Source organism: Macaca thibetana, chromosome 2, assembly GCF_024542745.1.
Source record: "Macaca thibetana thibetana isolate TM-01 chromosome 2, ASM2454274v1, whole genome shotgun sequence".
Lineage (NCBI taxonomy): Eukaryota > Metazoa > Chordata > Mammalia > Primates > Cercopithecidae > Macaca > Macaca thibetana.
Genome location: NC_065579.1, coordinates 160,920,081 through 160,939,814, shown reverse-complemented (window position 1 = coordinate 160,939,814; position 19,734 = coordinate 160,920,081). Strand labels below are relative to the sequence as shown.

The window sequence follows — 19,734 nt, the reverse complement described above, 5'->3', positions numbered from 1 at the left end:
GTGCAGGTTTGTTGTATAGGTAAACTTGCATCATGGGGTTTTGTTGTACAATTATTTCATCATCCAGATTGTTTTATCACTCAACTAAGCCTAGTACCCATTAGTTATTTTTCCTGATCCTCTCTCTCCTCCCACCCTCCACCCTCCAGTAGGCCCCAGTGTGTGTTGTTCCCCTCTATGTGTCCATGTCTTCTCATCATTTAGATTCCACTTATAAGTGAGAACATGTGGTATTTGGTTTTCTGTTCCTGTGTTAGTTTGTTAAGGATAATCGCCTCCAGCTCCATCCATGTCCCTGCAAAGGACATAATCTCATTCTATTTTATGGCTGCATAGTATTCCATGGTGCATATATACCATGTTTTCTTTATCCAATCTATAATTGATGGACATTTAGGTTGATTCCATGTCTTTGCTATTGTGAATGGTGCTGCAGTGAACATATGCATGGAGGTGTCCTTATAATAGAATGATTTACATTCCTTTGGGCATATACCCAGTAATGTGATTACTGGGTCAAACGGTATTTCTGTTTTGAGGTTCAAAGTACCTTTTAAATCTCCCAATCTCTTCCCACTTAACAAAGAAGAAAACTGAGAGTAAGTGATATAAATTACTTGCCCAAAATCATGTACTAGTTTGAAGCATAGCCAGGAATGTAATTCAAGTTCCGAAGGGTATTTCCTCAAGATATTTCTACTAAATCACGAGATGTGCGCACGAGAGCACATCAGCTATGCTTATCAACAACAAAAATAATTATTAAATATCATAGCACATTTTCACAGTCATGTCTTTTGATCATGCAATTTAAGACTATGTCTGACTCCCTTACAATTACTGAAAACTGAAACGAGATTTTTTATTATCATTTTCCCCCAATGAATTGTCCAGCCATCTGTCTGTGTACCAGGCAAGCTGGGTTGATACTAAGTAAAACTGTGAAGTTGTCAAATTTTCTTCAGTGTTTAAAAGAGCCACAGCCTCCCGTGAACCATGGTCTTACTCTGACTCGCTGTGGATCCCAAGGGGTAAGCTTTAGTTGTGTGTGTGTGTGTGTGTGTGTGTGTGTAGTGTGTGTGTTTTATTTTCATCAATGCTGGGTTCCTTCTTTGTGTCAGGAACAGGGCATCTTGGAGACCTGAGCAGTTGGCCTGTCTGTGACTTCAGGGAAATGTTATTCCCGAGAACTGGTATTTCTGGGTCCCCACTAAGCAGCCACGAAGATAAGCCATGACAAACAGGACTAACCGACTATTTCTGTCCCTCTAGATTTAACTGCCCTTTTGTGAACAAAGCGACTCACACCTATCTTCAATAACCCCCTACCCGGAGCCTGTGTTATGGGCCAAAAAGTTAACACTGGAGTGTCCATGGTTGTATTTTCTTCTTTTCTCCTGCCTTCTAAAAATACCCTGTATTTGCCTTGCCTTTCTCTCCATACCACCTTCACCGGGGAGGAAGAATTATAGCTTTCTAAGCGTCAGACAATGTTTATCTGGTTAACAAAGGGATAAACATTGGAGAATAAGGAGAGAGACAAACAGTGGGGAGATCTAGGTGTGCAATGAAGATTTGGGGAGGTTTGTAGACAGGGAGACTCTAAAATTGCTGTGAGGTGTGAGTAACATGGACAGAAAAGGAAAGAGGACATAGGTTCATGCAGGGGTCTTAGCTACAAACAACAGAAATCAACTGGCAAATATAAGCAGAAAAAGAATTCATTAAGAAGATACCCAGTAGCTCACAAACATAAGTTACTGGGCTCAGACAACATTTGGGGACCAAGGGAGACTACACTGCAGGAAATTACAGCAGCAGTCATGCCGCAGGAATGCTTTGCTTGGGGTTCTTCCCCCACACCACTGCCTACACTGCCACTAGATATGGTCACCCCGGACCCTGCTGCTATGGACCCTATTGATATCACCATTGCCAGTGAACGCAAAACTCTCTCTTCATTTTTGTGTCATTTACTCACAATTGAATGTACCAAATGGGCATATCCATCTACCCAAGCACAGGAGGTCCTGTATCTGGCCCCTTTGACATCCATAGGCAGCCTTGCATCCCACAAAACTCACACAGTGGGGTGGAGGAGGAGTGATTCCTCCAGAACATGCAAGGGTTTTGGATGCTTGGGAACCCCAAAACCAATCCCACCAAACATCTTCATAGAGGCAGCTGAAGCTGGGGCATTTGTAAACACCTTCCTGGGCCCAGACATAGGCAGGGACCAAGATGTGACAGGGGGAAAAGCTGGGGTGCTGCTGCCATCTACCTTCATCCATCAAAAGACAAACATCTCCTCTGAGTATCAGAGTGAATTCAAGTGGCATAGATCATCTCTGCCACAATGTTCTTTCCACGATTAGAAATGGTTTTCTCTCTTAAACATGGCCTTACCTGAAGACTCTTCTGCTTGTCTCAAGAAGTTGTCTTTGAAGAGGAAGATGTTTGCAGATGATTGGTTTTGCTCATTTAGAAAGCAGTTTCCTTTAGGTAATATTTATATCCTGACAAACACGTATTTAAAGTTATAAATGGCGCCAGTCTGGCAATAAATTCTATTACAAAAATAAAAGGCTGGTAAGTGTCAGATCACAACTCTTACAATCATAACAATAATTTTCTACTTTTCCATCTTCAGAGCATTAATTAAGTAGGCCCCAGAATAGTTCTAGAAGATACTTGCCTGCAATGTATGGAAATAAAATCCAGGGCATGGATACTTGAGATCTGTCTCAAACCAGAAAAATAATTATTTTTCCTTTTCCAATCCCCTCACAGGAGTATGAGACCTAGCAAGAAGTAGAAAGAGATAGGAAAGATAAAGAGGAAAAAAGAAATCATGCACAGGAGATGAGCACACTCAGATACCTATGAGGAGGCTGAACCAACCCAGGCTATTGGCTGCCTCCCAGGAGCCAAGCCTGGGGATGTCTAAAGACAGAGGGATGTCAGTGGGACCGAAAAACCAATGAAGCCGGCGCGGTGGCTCACGCCTGTAATCCCAGCATTTTGGGAGGCTGAGGTGGGCAGATCACCTGAGCCCAGGAGTTCAAGACCAACCCGGCCAACATGGTGAAACACCTTCTCTACTAAAAATACAAAAAAAATTAGCCAGGCATAGTGGTGCATGCCTATAACCCCAGCTACTTGGGAGGTTGAGTCAGGAGAATCGCTTGAACCCGGGAGGCAGAGGTTGTAGTGAGCTTAGATAGTGCCATTGAACTCCAGCCTGGCAACAAGAGTGAAACTCCATCTCAAAAAAAAGCAAGCAAACCAATGCAAAAACTGAGGAACCTGGAGAGACAGAAAATGATTAGCTCTTGCAGTGAGAGGCAAAGGTTGCCCAGAATCTGTTAGATTCTTCAGGACATACTATCTTCACACCAGTTTCCATGAAAAATATCCAGGACAGTATTTCCCAAAGTATGTTCCATGGAACAACTGCTCTTTCGGATAGTCTCACTACTTATTGCGTGTTAAAAGGGTCCCAAGTGTAAGGGAGCTTAATCATGTTTTGAATGCCCAATCTGAACCCCATTTGATATGGTTTGGCTGTGTCTCCATCCAAATCTCATCTTGAATTGTAGCTCCCGTAATCCCCATGTGTCATGGGAGGGGACCGGTGGGAGGTGACTGAATCATGGGGGTGGGTTTTTCCCATGCTGTTCTCACGATAGTGAATACGTCTCACAAGATCTAATGGCTTTATAAAGAGCAGTTCCCCTGTACACGCTCTCTTGCCTGCCGCCATGCAAAATATGCCTTTGTTCCTCCTGTGCCTTCTGCCATGACTGTGAGGCCTCCCCAGCCACGTGGAACTGTGAGTCCATTAAACCTCTTTTTCTTTATAAATTACGCAGTCTTGGGTATTTCTTCACAGCAGTATGAAAACGGACTAATACATCATTCTTATGTGTTTGGCGGAAATTCTCCATTTCATGAGTATTAACTAGAGGTAGAACTCCTTTCATGACAGAAGATCAACACCAAGCACTTACTTTCTCATCCCCCCTTTTATTTTTACCCCCCACCAAGCTCAGGCATGGGCATGTAGTCAAGATGCTGCCAATCAGATCTGCTTTCCCTAAACTTTGACTTGGGAACCAACGATACAAGAAAGCAGCTGTTCAGCAGCAACAGAGGCAACACTGAGTTTCCAGGGATGAGCATGGCAACACGGTGGCACTTAAACCTTCCAAAGGCTTTCTTTTGTCCTTAGAATAAAGCCCCAACTGCCCCAATATGACTTATAACACTCTTTGGGATTATAATAGCCCTTCATGCACCTCATGCTCCAGTCAAACTCATTTTCTCTTAATTCTTCAAATATGCTTCTCTTATCGTCTCTCTTCTCCTTCCTTATGTCTACTACACTGTAGCCTTTGTTTGGAAACTTATCTTGCTCTGCCCTCCCCCTCCTTTTCTGGTTAATTCCTACTCATCCTTTAGGAAAATATTCCCCCCAAAATCTATGTCATGCAATCCCACAGGAACTTGAATGTCAATGTAATGGCTTGTTCACTGGCATCCTGTTCGCAAACCTCTGATGTCAAAGAGAAAAGTGCTACGTCTACACTCCTGATTAATGTATCTCCTGTGTCCAGAACAATGCTTCTCACAGGATAGGGAGTCAAACATTTATTGATTGAACAAAGTTCATCAGAAAGTAGCCAGAATCTGACTGTGCATTTTTCTGTATTCTTAGCCTGCCAATGATTATCCTCTTCAACGTTTTTCCGTGTTTGTATTGAATTGAACATTTTAATATAAAATCTAGATTATAAACCAAAGGATGAAGGCTTATATGGCTATATTTATTCTAGATTATTGCTAGGCATAATGAAATTGGTGAGATGAGGTCTGGAAACTGCCTCTTTCTAGAAAAGTGCTCTGAGTACAAAATGCTGAGAATTTAAAAGTATAGGGAATAAATAGCTCCCAAGGAATAAACTACACTTTTCAATGAGATGGAATTCACTGGAATGAGCTCTTCCAGGCTAGCTGGAAGCCAGGCTGTGAAAATAAATTAATATCCTACATGAGATGGACTATATAGTCTCTCTCTTTTTTTTTTTTTTTTTTTTTTGCCAGGGGTGATTGAGCTTATAAGTGTGTCTCCATGATAAGAAAGGGATTCAGGACTGCAGGGCTGCTTTGCTCAGGGGCAGCTGTTTTTATACAACAGTTACCCAGCAGTCCCATCTTCACTCGGCCAGCTGTGACTGGCAATCCCATGAAGAGTCTTGGCAGTGTTAAAAAGTAAACTGAAGCACAATAAGAATTTAAAGAGAGTATTTGAGCAAACAGAGATCCATCAATCAGGCAGCTCCAAACCGAAGTGGTTTCCTGGGCTCGACCAAGGGAACACAAGGAGAAGGCTTTGATAGGGTGAAAATAGAAATGAAGAAAAGAAAATATTTTTTTAGTTACAGTTACACAACTGCCTTACTTGGTTTATCCTGCTGGAAAGTTCCTAGTTACAGAACTGTAAGTTAGTCTGTGGCTTCTTATTGGTATGCCCTAAGTTTTTTGTTTTTTTTTTTTTTTTTTTTTTGGAAATAGAGTCTGGCTCTGTCACCCAGGCTGGAGTGCAGTGGCACGATCTCACCTCACTGCAATCTCTGCCTCCTGGGTTCAAGCCATTCTCCTATCTCAGCCTTCCGAGTAGCTGGGACTACAGGTGCCCACCACCACACCCAGCTAATTTTTGTATTTTTAGTGGAGGCAGGTTTCACCATATTGGTCAGGCTGGTCTTGAACTCCTGACCTCAGGTGATCCACCCACCTCCTCCCAAAGTGCTGGGATTACAGGCAGGAGCCACAGTGCCCATAATCCCAGCTTATGTTTGCAAGTCAAGCAAGGTTTAGGACATTTATGAGGCCTAACTGGCTTTGTCTGCTCAGGAATTCTTCAGGCCTGGCCTCCATGTTAATTTACTTTAACAGCAAGTACGTAAAAGCTAATATAAGATGACAGTAAGGGAAAGGTAGAGTTTTGGAGAATGAATTGCTTTAAAATCCTACAAACCTAATGTTATGAATTGATTTGTTGTCCCAAAAATATATGTTGAGGTCCTAACCCCTAGACTCTATGAATGTGACCTTATTTGGAAGTATCATCTTTGCAGATGTGACCCAGTTAAGACGAGGTCATTAGGCCCCCAATCCAATGACTGAAATACTTATAAGAAGAGGGAAATTTGGACACACACACACACACACACACACACACACAGAGAACAGCACATGAAGACAGAGACACACAGGGGGACCGTCATGTAGCAACAGAGGCAGAGAAGGGAGTGATTAGCAAACAGTGATTCACACACTAAGGAATGCCAAGGGTTCACAGACACCACCAGAAGGCAGGAAGAGGCAAGGAAGGTTTCTATCCAGAGGAAGCTCTCAGAGGGAGCATGGCCCAGCTAACCCTTCATTCCAGACTTCTAGTCTGAAGAACTGTGAAAGAATAACTTTCTGTTGTTTCAAGCCACCTACTTTGTGGTACCTTGCTACGGCGTCCTAGGAAACTAACCTGATGACACAGAATCAAGCCTTGCACATTACTGTTCAATGTAATACCAACTTCACCTGGGTCCCCTGGCTATATTTCTTTTCCAGGGCCGAGAAATGGAGAAATGAGCTATGTGAATGAGGTCAGAGACAATGCAAAGTTCTGCAACTGGCTGAGACCTAAAGAGAGGCAGTCAGTGCTTTTTCGGCACCACATCCTGAAATAAAGTTTCCACTTGCATATGAGAGACAGAAAGAGAGAGACAGACAGACAGACAGGGGGGCGGAGTCTGATCTATGAAGTTAGCATAAGCAAGTCAAACACTAGAATAAGTGTACACCGCGGCGAATGAGCCAGGAGAGCAGTGAGAGTACGTTTTGGGTTCTGCCACACCTGTGCGTAACAAGGAGCCTTTATACAATGAGGGTTGTCGCTCAGAAGTGGGCAAACACAAAGGCCAGCACATCATGGCTTCTTTTTTATTAGTAGTAGGAAACATTCTAGACATAAAACAAGTATAGAAAATAATGTAACAAGCACGTATGTGCCTCACACTCCGCTTAAGAAATAAAAGGATAATATATTTCCTGTTTTTCCTCACCCTCATCCTCTTCCTCCATCCCCAAAAGTGACCATTTTGGGGAGACAGTCCTTCATAGGTTCTCTTGATTTCTGCACATCTTACACGAAGGCACCAACTGAAGTTTTAAAAATACTATCATTTCAATATTTGCATAGCAAACGGCCTCAGAAAGCAAACGATATCTCCCTGTGGACTAAAGGAAAGACAGACTCACTGTCTGTTATAGAAAACTTGGGTTTTCTAAGCTCAGGGTTCCTCTCCTATAGTGCAACCCCCTGCATGTAGGTAGGTATCCATCTGGGCCCATCTCTGACACCTTTATAGTACTGGGGGACCAGAAGAAGTGAAGCTAATGCTGCTTACCCTGACAAGAGTCATCAAATTATTTGTTTCCAACCCAGGAGACTTGTGTCTTCTCCCAGTATCGATGACACTGCAGCAAAGGGGTAAAGTCTCAGATCCTTCAAAGTTCTTGAAATCCATTATTTTAAATGTGATGTTTATCATTTCTGATTATATATATTTTACTGAAGATGTACAAATAAAAATGTTGTATTGTTTTCCTTGTTTACAAAGTTAAATAAATGAGAAAAGTATGTTTCCTTCAGCAACCTGCTTCTTCTCTCAATTTATCTTCTTGAGATTTATCCATACTGATCCATATTTCAGTTCATTTGCTTTTAACCACTGTATAGCATTTCATTGCATGAATATAATTTATCTCTTCATACTTCTATTATTTAGTTTATTTGGTTGTCATTTAGGTTGTTTCCAAATTTTATTGCTGCAACCAATGCTTGCAGTGAACATTCTTGTTTATGACTCCTTGTGCATATGTAAGAATTTTCTTGTGCCTAAACTTAGTCATGGAAATGCTTAGATGTAATGCGAACTCATCTTCAACTGTAGTAGATATTGGCAACTGACTGAAGTCATTGCACCAAATAACATATTCATTCGCAATATGCAAATTTCTATTTCTCTACACGTTGCAAACATAGTATTGTCAATACTTGGGAGGCTTTACCTTTCTGATGAGTGTAAGTGCTGAACATCTTTTCACAGGTTCTTTGGTCATTCTTTTTATTATTTTTTTAAAATATTTTTTGAGACAGGGTTTTCACTCCCATTGCCCAGGCTGCAGTGTAGTGGCCTGATCTCGGCTCACTGCAACCTCTGCATCCTGGGCTCAAACAATGCTCCTGCCTCAGCCTTCTGAGTGGCTGGGACTACAGAAGCATGCCACTGCACCCAGCTAATTTTTGTATTTTTTAAATAGAGACAGGGGTTTCACCATGTTGCTTAGGCTGGTCTCGAACTCCTGAGCTCAAGGGATCCACACAACTCAGCCTCCCAAAGTGCTGGGATTACAGGCATGAGTCACCACGCCTAGCCTGGTCATTCTTTTCAGTTGTTGTTTATATCCTTAACCCACTTTTTCCATTGGTGGTTTTTTTTTCTTACAAGTTTTAAGGGTCCTTATATATTCAAGACACTGATATTTTGTCTGTTTTATATGTACAAACATCCCTAGTCTGTGGCTTGTCTCTTCCCCTCCTGTATGGTGTTTATATAGCTTCTTCATTTCATAGTAGGATAACAGGTGATACAGAGTTGGGTACAGTGGAGCCAGGGATTCAAAATAGTGATGGCAGCATCTTCTGACCAAGCATTGCGTGGAGATTGGAACACAGGCTTGGGTACTGGTCATGATTCTTCCATCGCTGAGTATCCTTGGAGAGGTGCCATCATATCTATCTCAGGTTCCTCCTCTGTACGTGGGATGGTTGGAGTAGATGGTCTCCCTAAGCGCCTTCCCAGATGTAAGGTTTTCCAACACTGAGTGAAGGTCTTATGCATCAAGCAGGCAATGGCAGGACCTATGTGGAAGAGCCCAACTTGTAGGAAGCCTGTGCTGCTTTCCTGACTCCCCCGGGGGTAATCACGTTGTCCTCTGTGTACCCACAGTACTTGCTCACATTGCTACCATCATACTCATCACATTATGCAGTTATTGGTGCCTTTTCCATTTGTCTTTCTGACTAGATTGCAAGCCTCCTCGAGAGCACAGTTGCCTTTAGAATATCCCCAGCACCTCCCATAGCTCCTGACTCAGGGAAAATCCTCAGTAAATGTTTGATGGATGAGAGTGGGAGCATGGGAAAGACAGGAGGGAGGGAGGGAAGAGGAGCCTGCAGAGGTACACTCAGTGAACACAACCAAACACAGCACGGTTACTCAAACAGTTAAACATCTGAAAAAAGGACCATCAGCAGATACTGTTGTAGCTCTTTTACAAGTGGAGTCAGTTTTTCAAGATCATACAGGAAAACAGTGGTGTACTGAATAATGGAAACCAATAATCTCTGATTCTTAATCTAATATTCCAAATAATATAGGCTGCAGTCTCATTATTTTAGCAAAAATAAACTAGATTTTTGAATTGAATTCATTTCCATTCTTTATGCAACAGAAATATATTCCTTATAATTTTGAACCTTTCTCTACTGACATGCTGAAAGATTAAAAGGAGAGTCTCTAAGCTTTAAGACCTTTCATAACTGTGATCTATATAATATCAGAGATGGAAGTACTTAAATAATTCTCTCTTAGCTAGCTATAATTCAATTTCCTGCTTGTAGTAAACACAGAAAGCAAACCAGATTTATGCAATAAAAGTGCTCTTGTTGTCATGACAACAGGAAAAAGCAACAAGAGGAAAAATCTTAGCTCTTAGGAATGGCCTTTCACAAGGTGTCAGCGCCCATTAACCATGGTCAATACCCTGTCCTTCGTTTAGTTTTGCCTTTACACAGCTTTCTTCGCTGCTGCAAATGTAATCCAATTTTCTCAGCTGCATATTAGCCTCAGGAAAGGCAAAGCAAATTTTGATCAGGGCTCTTTATCCTTTCCTGGGGGTAATCCACTATCTGTTCATCTTGAAAAACTGCCCAATGTCTTCTAGCTCCTACTCTAACTTATTTTTGGCAATTTATTATGCCAGTATCTCTGAGTTTGTTTTTATTATGACTAGGAAGAACATTATTAAATAATAAAAAGGTTAAGTAGATTGCAAAAGCCAGGCCAGGAATAAAATGAGGGTGTGGAGATGAACAGTGAAGTGGGATAATCATGGCAGTGATACATCTGTTCTGCCAGTCCAGTGTCAGCCTCAACAAACACCAGCTTCCAGACCAGCTCTAATATTGGTGATCTCATGGACGTACATCTCAGAACAATGGGGCAGTTGGCAAGTTGCTGACTAATGGAGTTATCCATTAGATGGTTTCTTTGGAACAATCCTTTCCAAAGTCTAGTCCCCACCCATGTACATCAGAATCCCCCAGCAGCTTGCTAAAAATTTATATTTTTAAGTTCTATTCTTGATCTGCCAAGTCACAAATGCTGGGGGTTGACTTGAGGGATTTGCTTTGCTAAAAAGCACACTAAAATTTGAAAATCTTTGCCTTAGATCAAAGTGTGAAAAAAAAGATTGAAGGAAATCCCATCTGACATTAAGTACTTAAGAAGGGAGGAGGAGGTTGCATCTTAGGTGAAAAAAGGGAGGCAGACAAGTTCCTTAGGTTTTATCTCAGTTCTGACTGCTATAGCTTTTAAGCTGGACCAAAGTGTGCTCTAAAAACACATGCTATATAATGCTGGTGAGTGTCTGTATTACAGCCTCAAAAGTGAGCCTGCTTCTAAGCTAATGCATTCTGCCAGGCACTAAGGATGCCAAAGATGAAGTTTGCAGCTTCCTAGAAGAGCCATGCAGGTAAACTAGCAGTTTAAATATCATGTGGTCCACAATGAGATGCAATTTTACACTCACTAGTATGGCTATATTAAAAAAAAAAAAAAGGTAGTGACAAGTGTTGGCAAGGATGTAGAGAAACTAGAGCCCTTATATATTGCTTGCTAGGCAAATCACTGGAATGTAAAATGATGTACCTCTTTGGAAAACATTTTGGCAGTTCCACAAAAAGTGAAACATAGAGTTACTGTGTCTCCCAGCAATTCTACTCATAGGCATATGCCCAAAAGAATGGAAAATATATGTTCATACAAAAATTTGTATACAAATGTTCACAGAAACATTGTTTATAATAGCTAAAAAGTGAAAACAACCCAAATGTCCATCAACTGAAGAATGGATAAACAGGATGTGGTATGTGCATGCAATGGAATATTATTTAGTAATAAAAAGGAATGAAGTACTGATACATGCTACAACATGAATGAACCTTAAAAACATTATGCTAAGGAAATAAGCCAGATATAGAAGGACACATTGTTCCATTTATTTGAAATATAGGCAAAGCTGTAAAGACAGAAATTAGGTTAGTGGTTGCCAGGGATTGGGGGAAGGAAGGAATGAGGAGTGACTGCCAATGAATACAGGTTTCTTTTTGGGGTGAGAAAAATATTAGAATTAAAGAGTGATGATGGTTGCACAACTTGGTGAATATATTAAAAACTACTGAATTGTGTACTTTAAAAGAATGAATTATGTGATGTATGAATTATATTTCAATTTAAGTGATAAAAGAAATGGCCAAGAAAAAATAATACAGTTGACTACATTTTAAGGATGCTATGTGTGGTAGAGATAGCATATAGAGGTAATCAAAGGCCACACAGCACACCCACAAAAGGAAAGGACACCACTTATTTGGTAGGGTAGGAAAATGTTAGGGAAGACTTCCTAAAGGAAGACTTTAAGAATGAGGAAGATATCCAAGGCCAGTCAACACTGGGGACATAACCTTTTTGAGAAACAGTAATTGGACATGACAAGACAGTGGAGGTGTTGGTAGACAAAGAAACTAGAGACGAAGGCACGGAAGACATCAAGAAGAGGCTTGAGGGATTCAAATCCGTGGAGAAAGGGTGAACTTTTAAGTAAGCGATGTTGGAATAACTAGAGAACCGTATGAAACAAAGATAAAATTGCAATCACTCCTTATACCACATGCAAGTATTGATTGCAAAGGGATTAGAGGTTTAAATAATTTTTTAGGATGAAACCATAGAATACTAAAAGAAAGTATGAGCAAATTCTTCTGTAACCGGGAATGGTGAAAACTTCCTTGACTGTGACTAAAAATTTGGGAAAAAGATTGAGAAATTTGACAACTTGAATCTAATGATGCCTCTAGATCTACCTACCAGTTTGCAGGCAATACAGGAGATCAATAAAACCTGTTCAATGACACTGCGGGGTGCAATCCACAAAATCCGGAATGTGGGTTCTTCTACAGATTTGTAATGCTGTTTTGTGAGCTGCTTTCTTTAACAAATAAGTGTCCCAAAAAAGGAGAGAGGGGTACCCTTTACATTAAAAGAGACTCAAAAGACATATGAACCAACTACAGTGTATGGGTCTTGTTTGTGCCCAATTCTTTTTAACTGGAAAAAAATTTTGAAACAATTGAAAAAATTCAAACACTGTGGATGTTAGTAATTGTTAGGATTATTAATTTTATCAAGTGGGATAATGGTGTTGTATTTAAGTTCAAAAGAGAAGGCTTCGTGTCTTAGAGATATAGACTGAACTGTGGTGCGGATAAATGATACGGTCTTTGGTGTGCACCTCTTTTTTTTTTTTTTTTTTTTTGAGAGGGAGTTTCACTCTTTGTTGCCCAGGCTGGAATGCAATGGCACAATCTTGGCTCACTCAACCTCTGCCTCCTGGGTTCAAGCAATTCTCCTGCCTCAGCCTCCCGAGTAGCTGGGATTACAGGCATGGGCCACCACGTCCTGCTAATTTTGTATTTTTAGTAGAGACTGGGTTTCTCCATGTTGGTCAGGCTGGTCTCAAACTCCCAACCTCAGGTGATCCACCCGCCTCAGCCTGCCAAAGTGCTGGGATTACAGACATGAGCCATCGCGGCCGGCATGGTGTGTACTTTCAAATAATCCAGTGGTGGGGGTGTATGGGAAATAGGAGGTATAAATGAAATAAAATACTTTTGTTAGTAATTATTAAAACTGGATAATAAGTACATGAGCACTCATTATAGTATTCTTGTTACGTTGGGGTAAATCCAAAAATTCTTCAGAGCCACGGAAGGCCTTTTCAACAGGGGAATGAGGAATGACAAATGAAACTGCCCTTCTAGCAAGTGCAGCCCTGGAGTCGGAAGATTAGACAGGGGCCTGCCAAGGAGGGTCACTGTGATGCAGGACTGAGCTATGAGAGTGTCACTGGGGGTGGAGGGGAGGATCTGGGTGTGAACAGTATTAAGGACATAGAAGCAAAGGAAACAAAGAAGCGGGAATCAAGGATGAATCTCCAGTTTCAGGCTTAGATGAATGGCTGCATGGTGGGGCCATTCAACAATCAAGGGAATTCAGAAGAAATTAAAGTTAAGAGTGAAGGGAGTGATCATTCAATTTCAGATGCTTTGAGTGTGAGGTGCCTGTGGAAGATTCAGAGCTTAAGAAAGAGGTCTCGCTAGAGATATGGTGGCAATTTTCAGCTGCAGCATAATTTCCATGGAAACATGTAGAGTGTAGGCACAAGAAAACTCTCCCTTCAGAGCAAGCACTTCCTATCAAATTAGTAAGTTACTCTTGGGCTATTTTAACATTTAATAAGCAATGCAGTGGCTTAAGGAGAATGATATGAGAACCAAATGGCAGTATATGACATCTATGCTATTCTGTTTCCTCCTAATTTCCATTTTGAATGTGCGATAGATCATTAGGGCTTAATTGCAGGATTTTCTTGTTTCATTTTCTTTCTTCTAATAAAGAAGTTTTCAAAAGAATACTAAGGCATCAGAAAAACAAAATCTCGTGTGGAAGATTAAATCTTCTTGTTGTTGTTTTCATCCTATCTCTCTTCTATTTTGTTCTCTTCCATGTTGCCTATGGTATTACAAAAATTGAAAGAAGGCCAGGTGTGGTGGCTCACACCTGTAATCCCAGCACTTTGGGAGGCTGAGGTGGGCAGACCACTTGAGGTCAGGAGTTCGAGACCAGCCTGGCCAACATGGTGAAACCCCGTATCTACTAAAAATACAAAAATTAGCCAGGCATGGTGGTGCACACCTGTAATCCCAGCTACTTGGGAAGCTGAGGCACAAGGATTCCTTGAACCCGGGAGGTTGCAGTGAGCCGAGATCATGCCATTGCACTCCAACCTAGGCGACAGAGGGAGACTCTGTCTCAAGAAAGAAAAAAACAAAAGAAAGAAAGAAAACACTAACACCATCTAGATCCAAAGTCATGTTCACTTTCTTGTCTTTAAAATAACCATAATAGGGTTAAATTCTTGGATTGATATGCATGTATTCAGAAAGACCTATGGAGTTACTGATATAAAAAAGCATTTTGTGTCAAGGATTGATTTATACCTTAGAGCAAGGGAAAGAGAAGAATACTCAGTCCTGTGATATCTGTTGCTGGGGAAGCGTCATGATTTATTGTTGGTGGGAGCATCAGGCCATCTGTTAGGCTTTAATAAAGTGTGGTCATAACATTTTGATTTGAAACAAAGAAGGATTTACCAACCCAAAATTAAAGTTTTTCAGCAATTGAAGGTCTCATAGGATTTGTTTTTGAAGGAGGGTGGCTATGTGTGTGTTGTTTTATTTTTAGATATTTGTATCTTTAGTATTTATATTCAAGTAAGAAGAAAAACACATCAGTATCTTTCTTTTTCTGTTCTGGGTTCATTCTCAAAATCTTGTGTCGCCTGCTCCGTTCAAACTCCTCAGCCTGCTGTTTGAAGGCTTTATAATTTGGTCTCATCTAAAATTAATGGAATCAAAATTTTAGCAGGTTGGATTTAGGCATCATTTAAAAAAATTCTCCCCATGCAATTTCAATGTGCAATCAAGGTTGAGACCCACTCTGGTTACAATATGAATGAAGAGAAACAACTGGGGCATTTGGATTACCTATCATGAGAAGCAAATATCAGAAATTAAAGTGTTTCTGAACCTCACAGGGCAACTATGGTGTGTGTGTGCGCGCGTGTGTGTGTGTGCATGCGTGTGCACGTTTTGCATTACCTCTTTCTCCCCTGCCATGCAGGTGACCGCCGTGAGGGTGTATGTGAACAGTTCCTCTGAGAATCTCAACTACCCGGTCCTTGTGGTGGTTCGTCAGCAGAAAGAGGTGCTGTCCTGGCAGGTTCCTCTGCTCTTCCAAGGACTGTAAGTGGGTTTTCTTCCAGGCAACTTCACTACATTTGGTTTTCTTCAATGTCCTAGAACTTAATTGATCTTTTCCCTAATGAAAGGAAAAATCAGACATTTGGAATGTCGAGACATTCTGCATACAAAGTGCAAATAATGATCATGGTGCACTCTCTGACCTGTTCGCTCTGTTCAATTTTTAGATGAGCACTCTACCTAGACTGGCAACACCTAGAAGAGCTTTTACCATTTTAAAAACATACTATGATACTCTATAGCTTTTGGGTACTGGGTCAACCAATAGCCCTCCAATGGGCTATGTCCAGCAGTTAACATAAATGAGTAACTCTTCCCCTGTTCTTCAAAATGTCCATCGTGTGTCTGCATTCTTCATTCAATAATATTTATTGAACACTATTAAGTGGTGGGTGCTGGAGATGCAGCAGTGAAAAAACAACAACGTGCCTGCCCTCCTCGAGTTTCTATTTTTGCAGGGGAGAAGTGTATAAGATACTACTGCACTAATAAAAAAACTTGGAAGGCATGCAAAATGCATGCATAACATTATTTTTAAAGGTTGAAGAACTCGAGGACTGAAATACTGACTCTGATAGCTTTGACTTGGACTCCAGGGCTTTCCTTACTCTCTATTTTAGCAATAGCTTGAAGAGTAGAAAATGGGAATCAGCTGGTTGTTCTATCAGGACAGTTTCCCCCTCAAATTGGATATTTATTCCTCACTGAATTAGGAGAATGGCTTAGCGTAATGTAGATGCCGCTTAAGTGAACTAGTCAGCACAGAACAGTCCTCACATCCCTGCTATTATATCATACAACCCAATGCCAACAACACTAGTTCTAAAATTACTGTTGATAGTTCCAGTCTAAAATTCAAAACATAAGGACTTGAAAACAAATTTGGAGAGAAGCAAAATGAGATAGGCTCCTTTCCCCACTCATTCATTGAGTCTCTTTCTTGTTCTTGTTTATTTTTTTCCCCCATATTGGCTGCTTCAGATACCAGAGGAGCTACAACTACCAAGAAGTGAGCCGCACCTTATGCCCCTCAGAAGCAACCAACGAGACGGGCCCCTTGGAGCAATTGATATTTGTAGATGTAGCATCCATGGCACCCCTGGGTGCCCAGTACAAACTGCTAGTTACCAAGCTCAAGCACTTCCAGCTCCGGTAAGCGGGACTTTCTCTGTTTACGTGTCTGTGCTTCCTGTGCTTGTGGATGCTCAATTTATCTTCCATCCTTACAGACTGGGACTCTCGAAGGAAATTACCCACTTAGTGTATGATTTTAGCACCTGCTGAACTCTCCTTCCCATAACTGAGCAGCAGGGCCTTCATCTATACAAAAGAGTGGGAGTGCAGAAGGTGAGAGTGGTTGACATCATAGGTGAATCTGTTTTCAGGGATCAGTGTGAGGGTCCTGTCCAACCTGAAGCCCAGGCAAGAATGACTGGTGACTAAATACTTTTGTATTCCCAACCGGTGCCACACTCCTGAAGGAAGTTTTGTTTTAGTTCTAGGGAAGACATTAAGCTACTTTCCTTGTCATTATTATTACTCCTGCTTTCTCCTTCCAGGTTAGTAACATAGGTAGGAATGCCGCTTTGTCCTTTCTTGGTGTGACTAGTATTGTTTTCCTCCTGTTTTTTAAAAAACTAAAATAAACAGGCAAGCTCATTGAAAAAATAAGCATGAGACTTGCACACTTCACTAAAGAAGCTACCCAAATAGTAAAAAACAAAAACAAAAACAAAAAAAAAAACACAACCTCATTAGCTATAAGAAATGTAAATTAAAACCATAATGGGATTCCATTACAACTACCAAATTGCTATAATTTGAAAGGCCTACATTCCACTCCTTTGATCTATACCCAACTCCTAGATATCTAATTGTGGTATTCATTCAGTGGGATACTACCCAAAAATAAAAATGAACAAACTATTGCTATACCCAACAACATGGATGCATCTCACAATGTTGAGAAATAGAAGACAGGCCAGGCACGGTGGCTCATGCCTGTAATCCCAGCACCTTGGGAGGCTAAGGCAGGTGGATCACCTGAGGTCAGGAGAGCGAGACCAGCCCGACCAACATGGTGAAACCCCGTCTGTACTAAAAATACAAAAAAAAAAATTAGCTGGGCCGGGTGGCAGGCGCCTGTAGTCCCAGCTAATCCGGAGGCTGAGGCAGGAGAATGCTTGATCCCAGGAGGGGGAGGTTGCAGTGAGCCAAGATCATGCCATGCACTCCAGCCTGGCTGACAGAGTGAGACTCAGTCTCAAAAAAAAAAAAAAAAACAAAAAAAAAAACAGAGGCCAGACAGAAGGAATGTATGCTATTTTATTCCATTTATATAAAATTTACAGGCAGGCAAAACTATTCTGTGACGTTAGAAGTCAGAATAGTGGTGCCTTTGGGGAGGATAGAAGTGCATGGCTATGTTTGATGATAATTTATTCAAATATATACTTATAACTGCACACTTTTCTATAATACATGTTTGTTATATTTCAATTAAAAAGTTAATTTTTTAAAAAATCAGAATATTTCAAAATCATACATGTCACTGTTTTCCAGCTTATTTTTCTGATCAGAAAGTTTGGCTCTACAGTAAAGTTCTCCTTAAATTTAAGGCAGTTTATAAAGACATCTGTAGCCAGTAGAGTTGCTAATGGGACTCAAATATTTATCTTGGTCTTCTCTACACTCTTTGACATAGTGTTATACCCATACAGAAACATGGACAGATAAATGAATGAATGGTCAGAAGGATGGAGAAGTAGTCACAGTATTTTTTCTCAAGTCCCTCCATTAATTCTGGTGTTGGAAAAGGTGACATGATAATTTTAAGAGCAAAGAACACTCATCCTCCACAAAAACAAGGAGAAAAAGATTCTCTGGTGAATAACATCCACCCAGAGCGATTAAATCAGAGGCCCTAGGGAGAGGTTTGGGCACTGGTAAATTGTTTGAAGTTCCCCAGGTGTTTCTAATGTGCAGTCAGAGTTGAGAACCACTACCCTAAAGCAATTTCTAAATATGGTGCTTCAGTTTAATTTAATATATATATTTTGAATCCGAGTCTTTCTCTGTCACCAGGCTGGAGTGCAATGGCACGATCTCAGCTCACTGCAACCTCCATCTCCTGGGTTCAAGCGATTCTTGTGCCTCAGCCCCCCAAGTAGCTGGGATTACAGGTGTGTGCCACACTCCTGGCTAATTTTTGTATTTTTAGTAGAGACGGGATTTGACCATGTTGCCCAGGCTGGTCTCGAACCCCTGGGACTCAAGCGATCCACCCGCCTCAGCCTCCCAAAATGCTGGTATTACAGGCATGAGTAACCGTGCTTGGCCTAATTTAATAATTTAAAAATCTACTTGTGATATTTAACCATATGGGAATACACATTTGATGGGAGTGATAACATGTTACAGTACTTACATAGAGTGCAGTTTGAACTGCAGAGAAGCCTTGCTTTTATCAACTGATCTCTGTCTTTAATCAATCAATCAAGTGTCACCTGGTAGCAGTGGCAGTGTCACTTGGTGGTAGCATATTTGAATTGTAGGAATGGTCTTCTGTAAGCTTAATTAGAACCTTTTGAGAACTGAATGCTGTGAAAATAAAGTCATAAGGTCACAACTGTAGCGAGTGTTAATGAATTATATGCATGCTGATGAAATTGCAAATCTATTCCCTCATGTTGTTTTCTGTTTTTACCTCATAATATGACTTAGCCTCAGCAACCAGACTTTAAAAGCATTTCAAAATCACACATTTACACACCAGCCTGGCTGGTGACCTGGAAATCCAAAGGATGATGGTAGTGGGGAAATGTTGAGGATTGTGATGAGAAATGGGCTCAGGAATTGAGAGAAACACTGAAGAAGTAATTTGAAATCTCTAAGATCGAAGTTTCTGTTGTACGGTTTTGCATGGCAGACTATAATGTACATAGAACACATTTTGGGAATTTTTTCCCCCTAGAATCATACGTTTTAAGAACTGAAGGAGCTTTGGGAATCTAATCCACCCGCCTCATTTTAACAGATGAGCAAACTGTTGCCCAGAGAAGTTAAGTGACTTGTTCAAATTCACACAGCTAGGAAAGGGCAAAATCAAGGCTAAATTGTACTTCTGACTCCCGGTCCTGCACTCTTCTCACTATGACAAGCTATTTCTACTTTCTATTTAAAACTCTCCTCCCAAAGGTTTGTGTTTCTCTAAATATGTTTCTCAATTCCTTGAAACATTTACTTAAATCCAACTTTACTAGCAGAGCACAGTGGCTCCCGCCTGTAATCCCAGCTACTCAGGAGGCTGAGGCGGGAAGATGACTTAAGTCCAGGAGTTAAGACTAGCCTAGGCAACATAGTCTCTAAAAAAACAAAAACCAAAAAAATTTGCCAGACATGATGGTGTGTGCTTGTAGATCCAGTTACTCAGGAAGTTGAGG

General features: G+C 40.9%; 1 protein-coding gene across 2 annotated transcripts in view; it reads left to right on the top strand.

Annotated features, from left to right (window-relative positions):
- SIDT1 (SID1 transmembrane family member 1) overlaps positions 1–19,734 on the top strand; it is an 88,343-nt gene that overhangs the window by 12,243 nt on the left and 56,366 nt on the right. For both annotated transcript variants that reach the window (XM_050778788.1, XM_050778787.1), the window contains exons 2-3: positions 15,153–15,274; positions 16,274–16,444. In XM_050778788.1, coding sequence (XP_050634745.1) covers positions 15,153–15,274; positions 16,274–16,444 — 293 coding nt within the window. The remainder of the gene's footprint in view (positions 1–15,152; positions 15,275–16,273; positions 16,445–19,734) is intronic.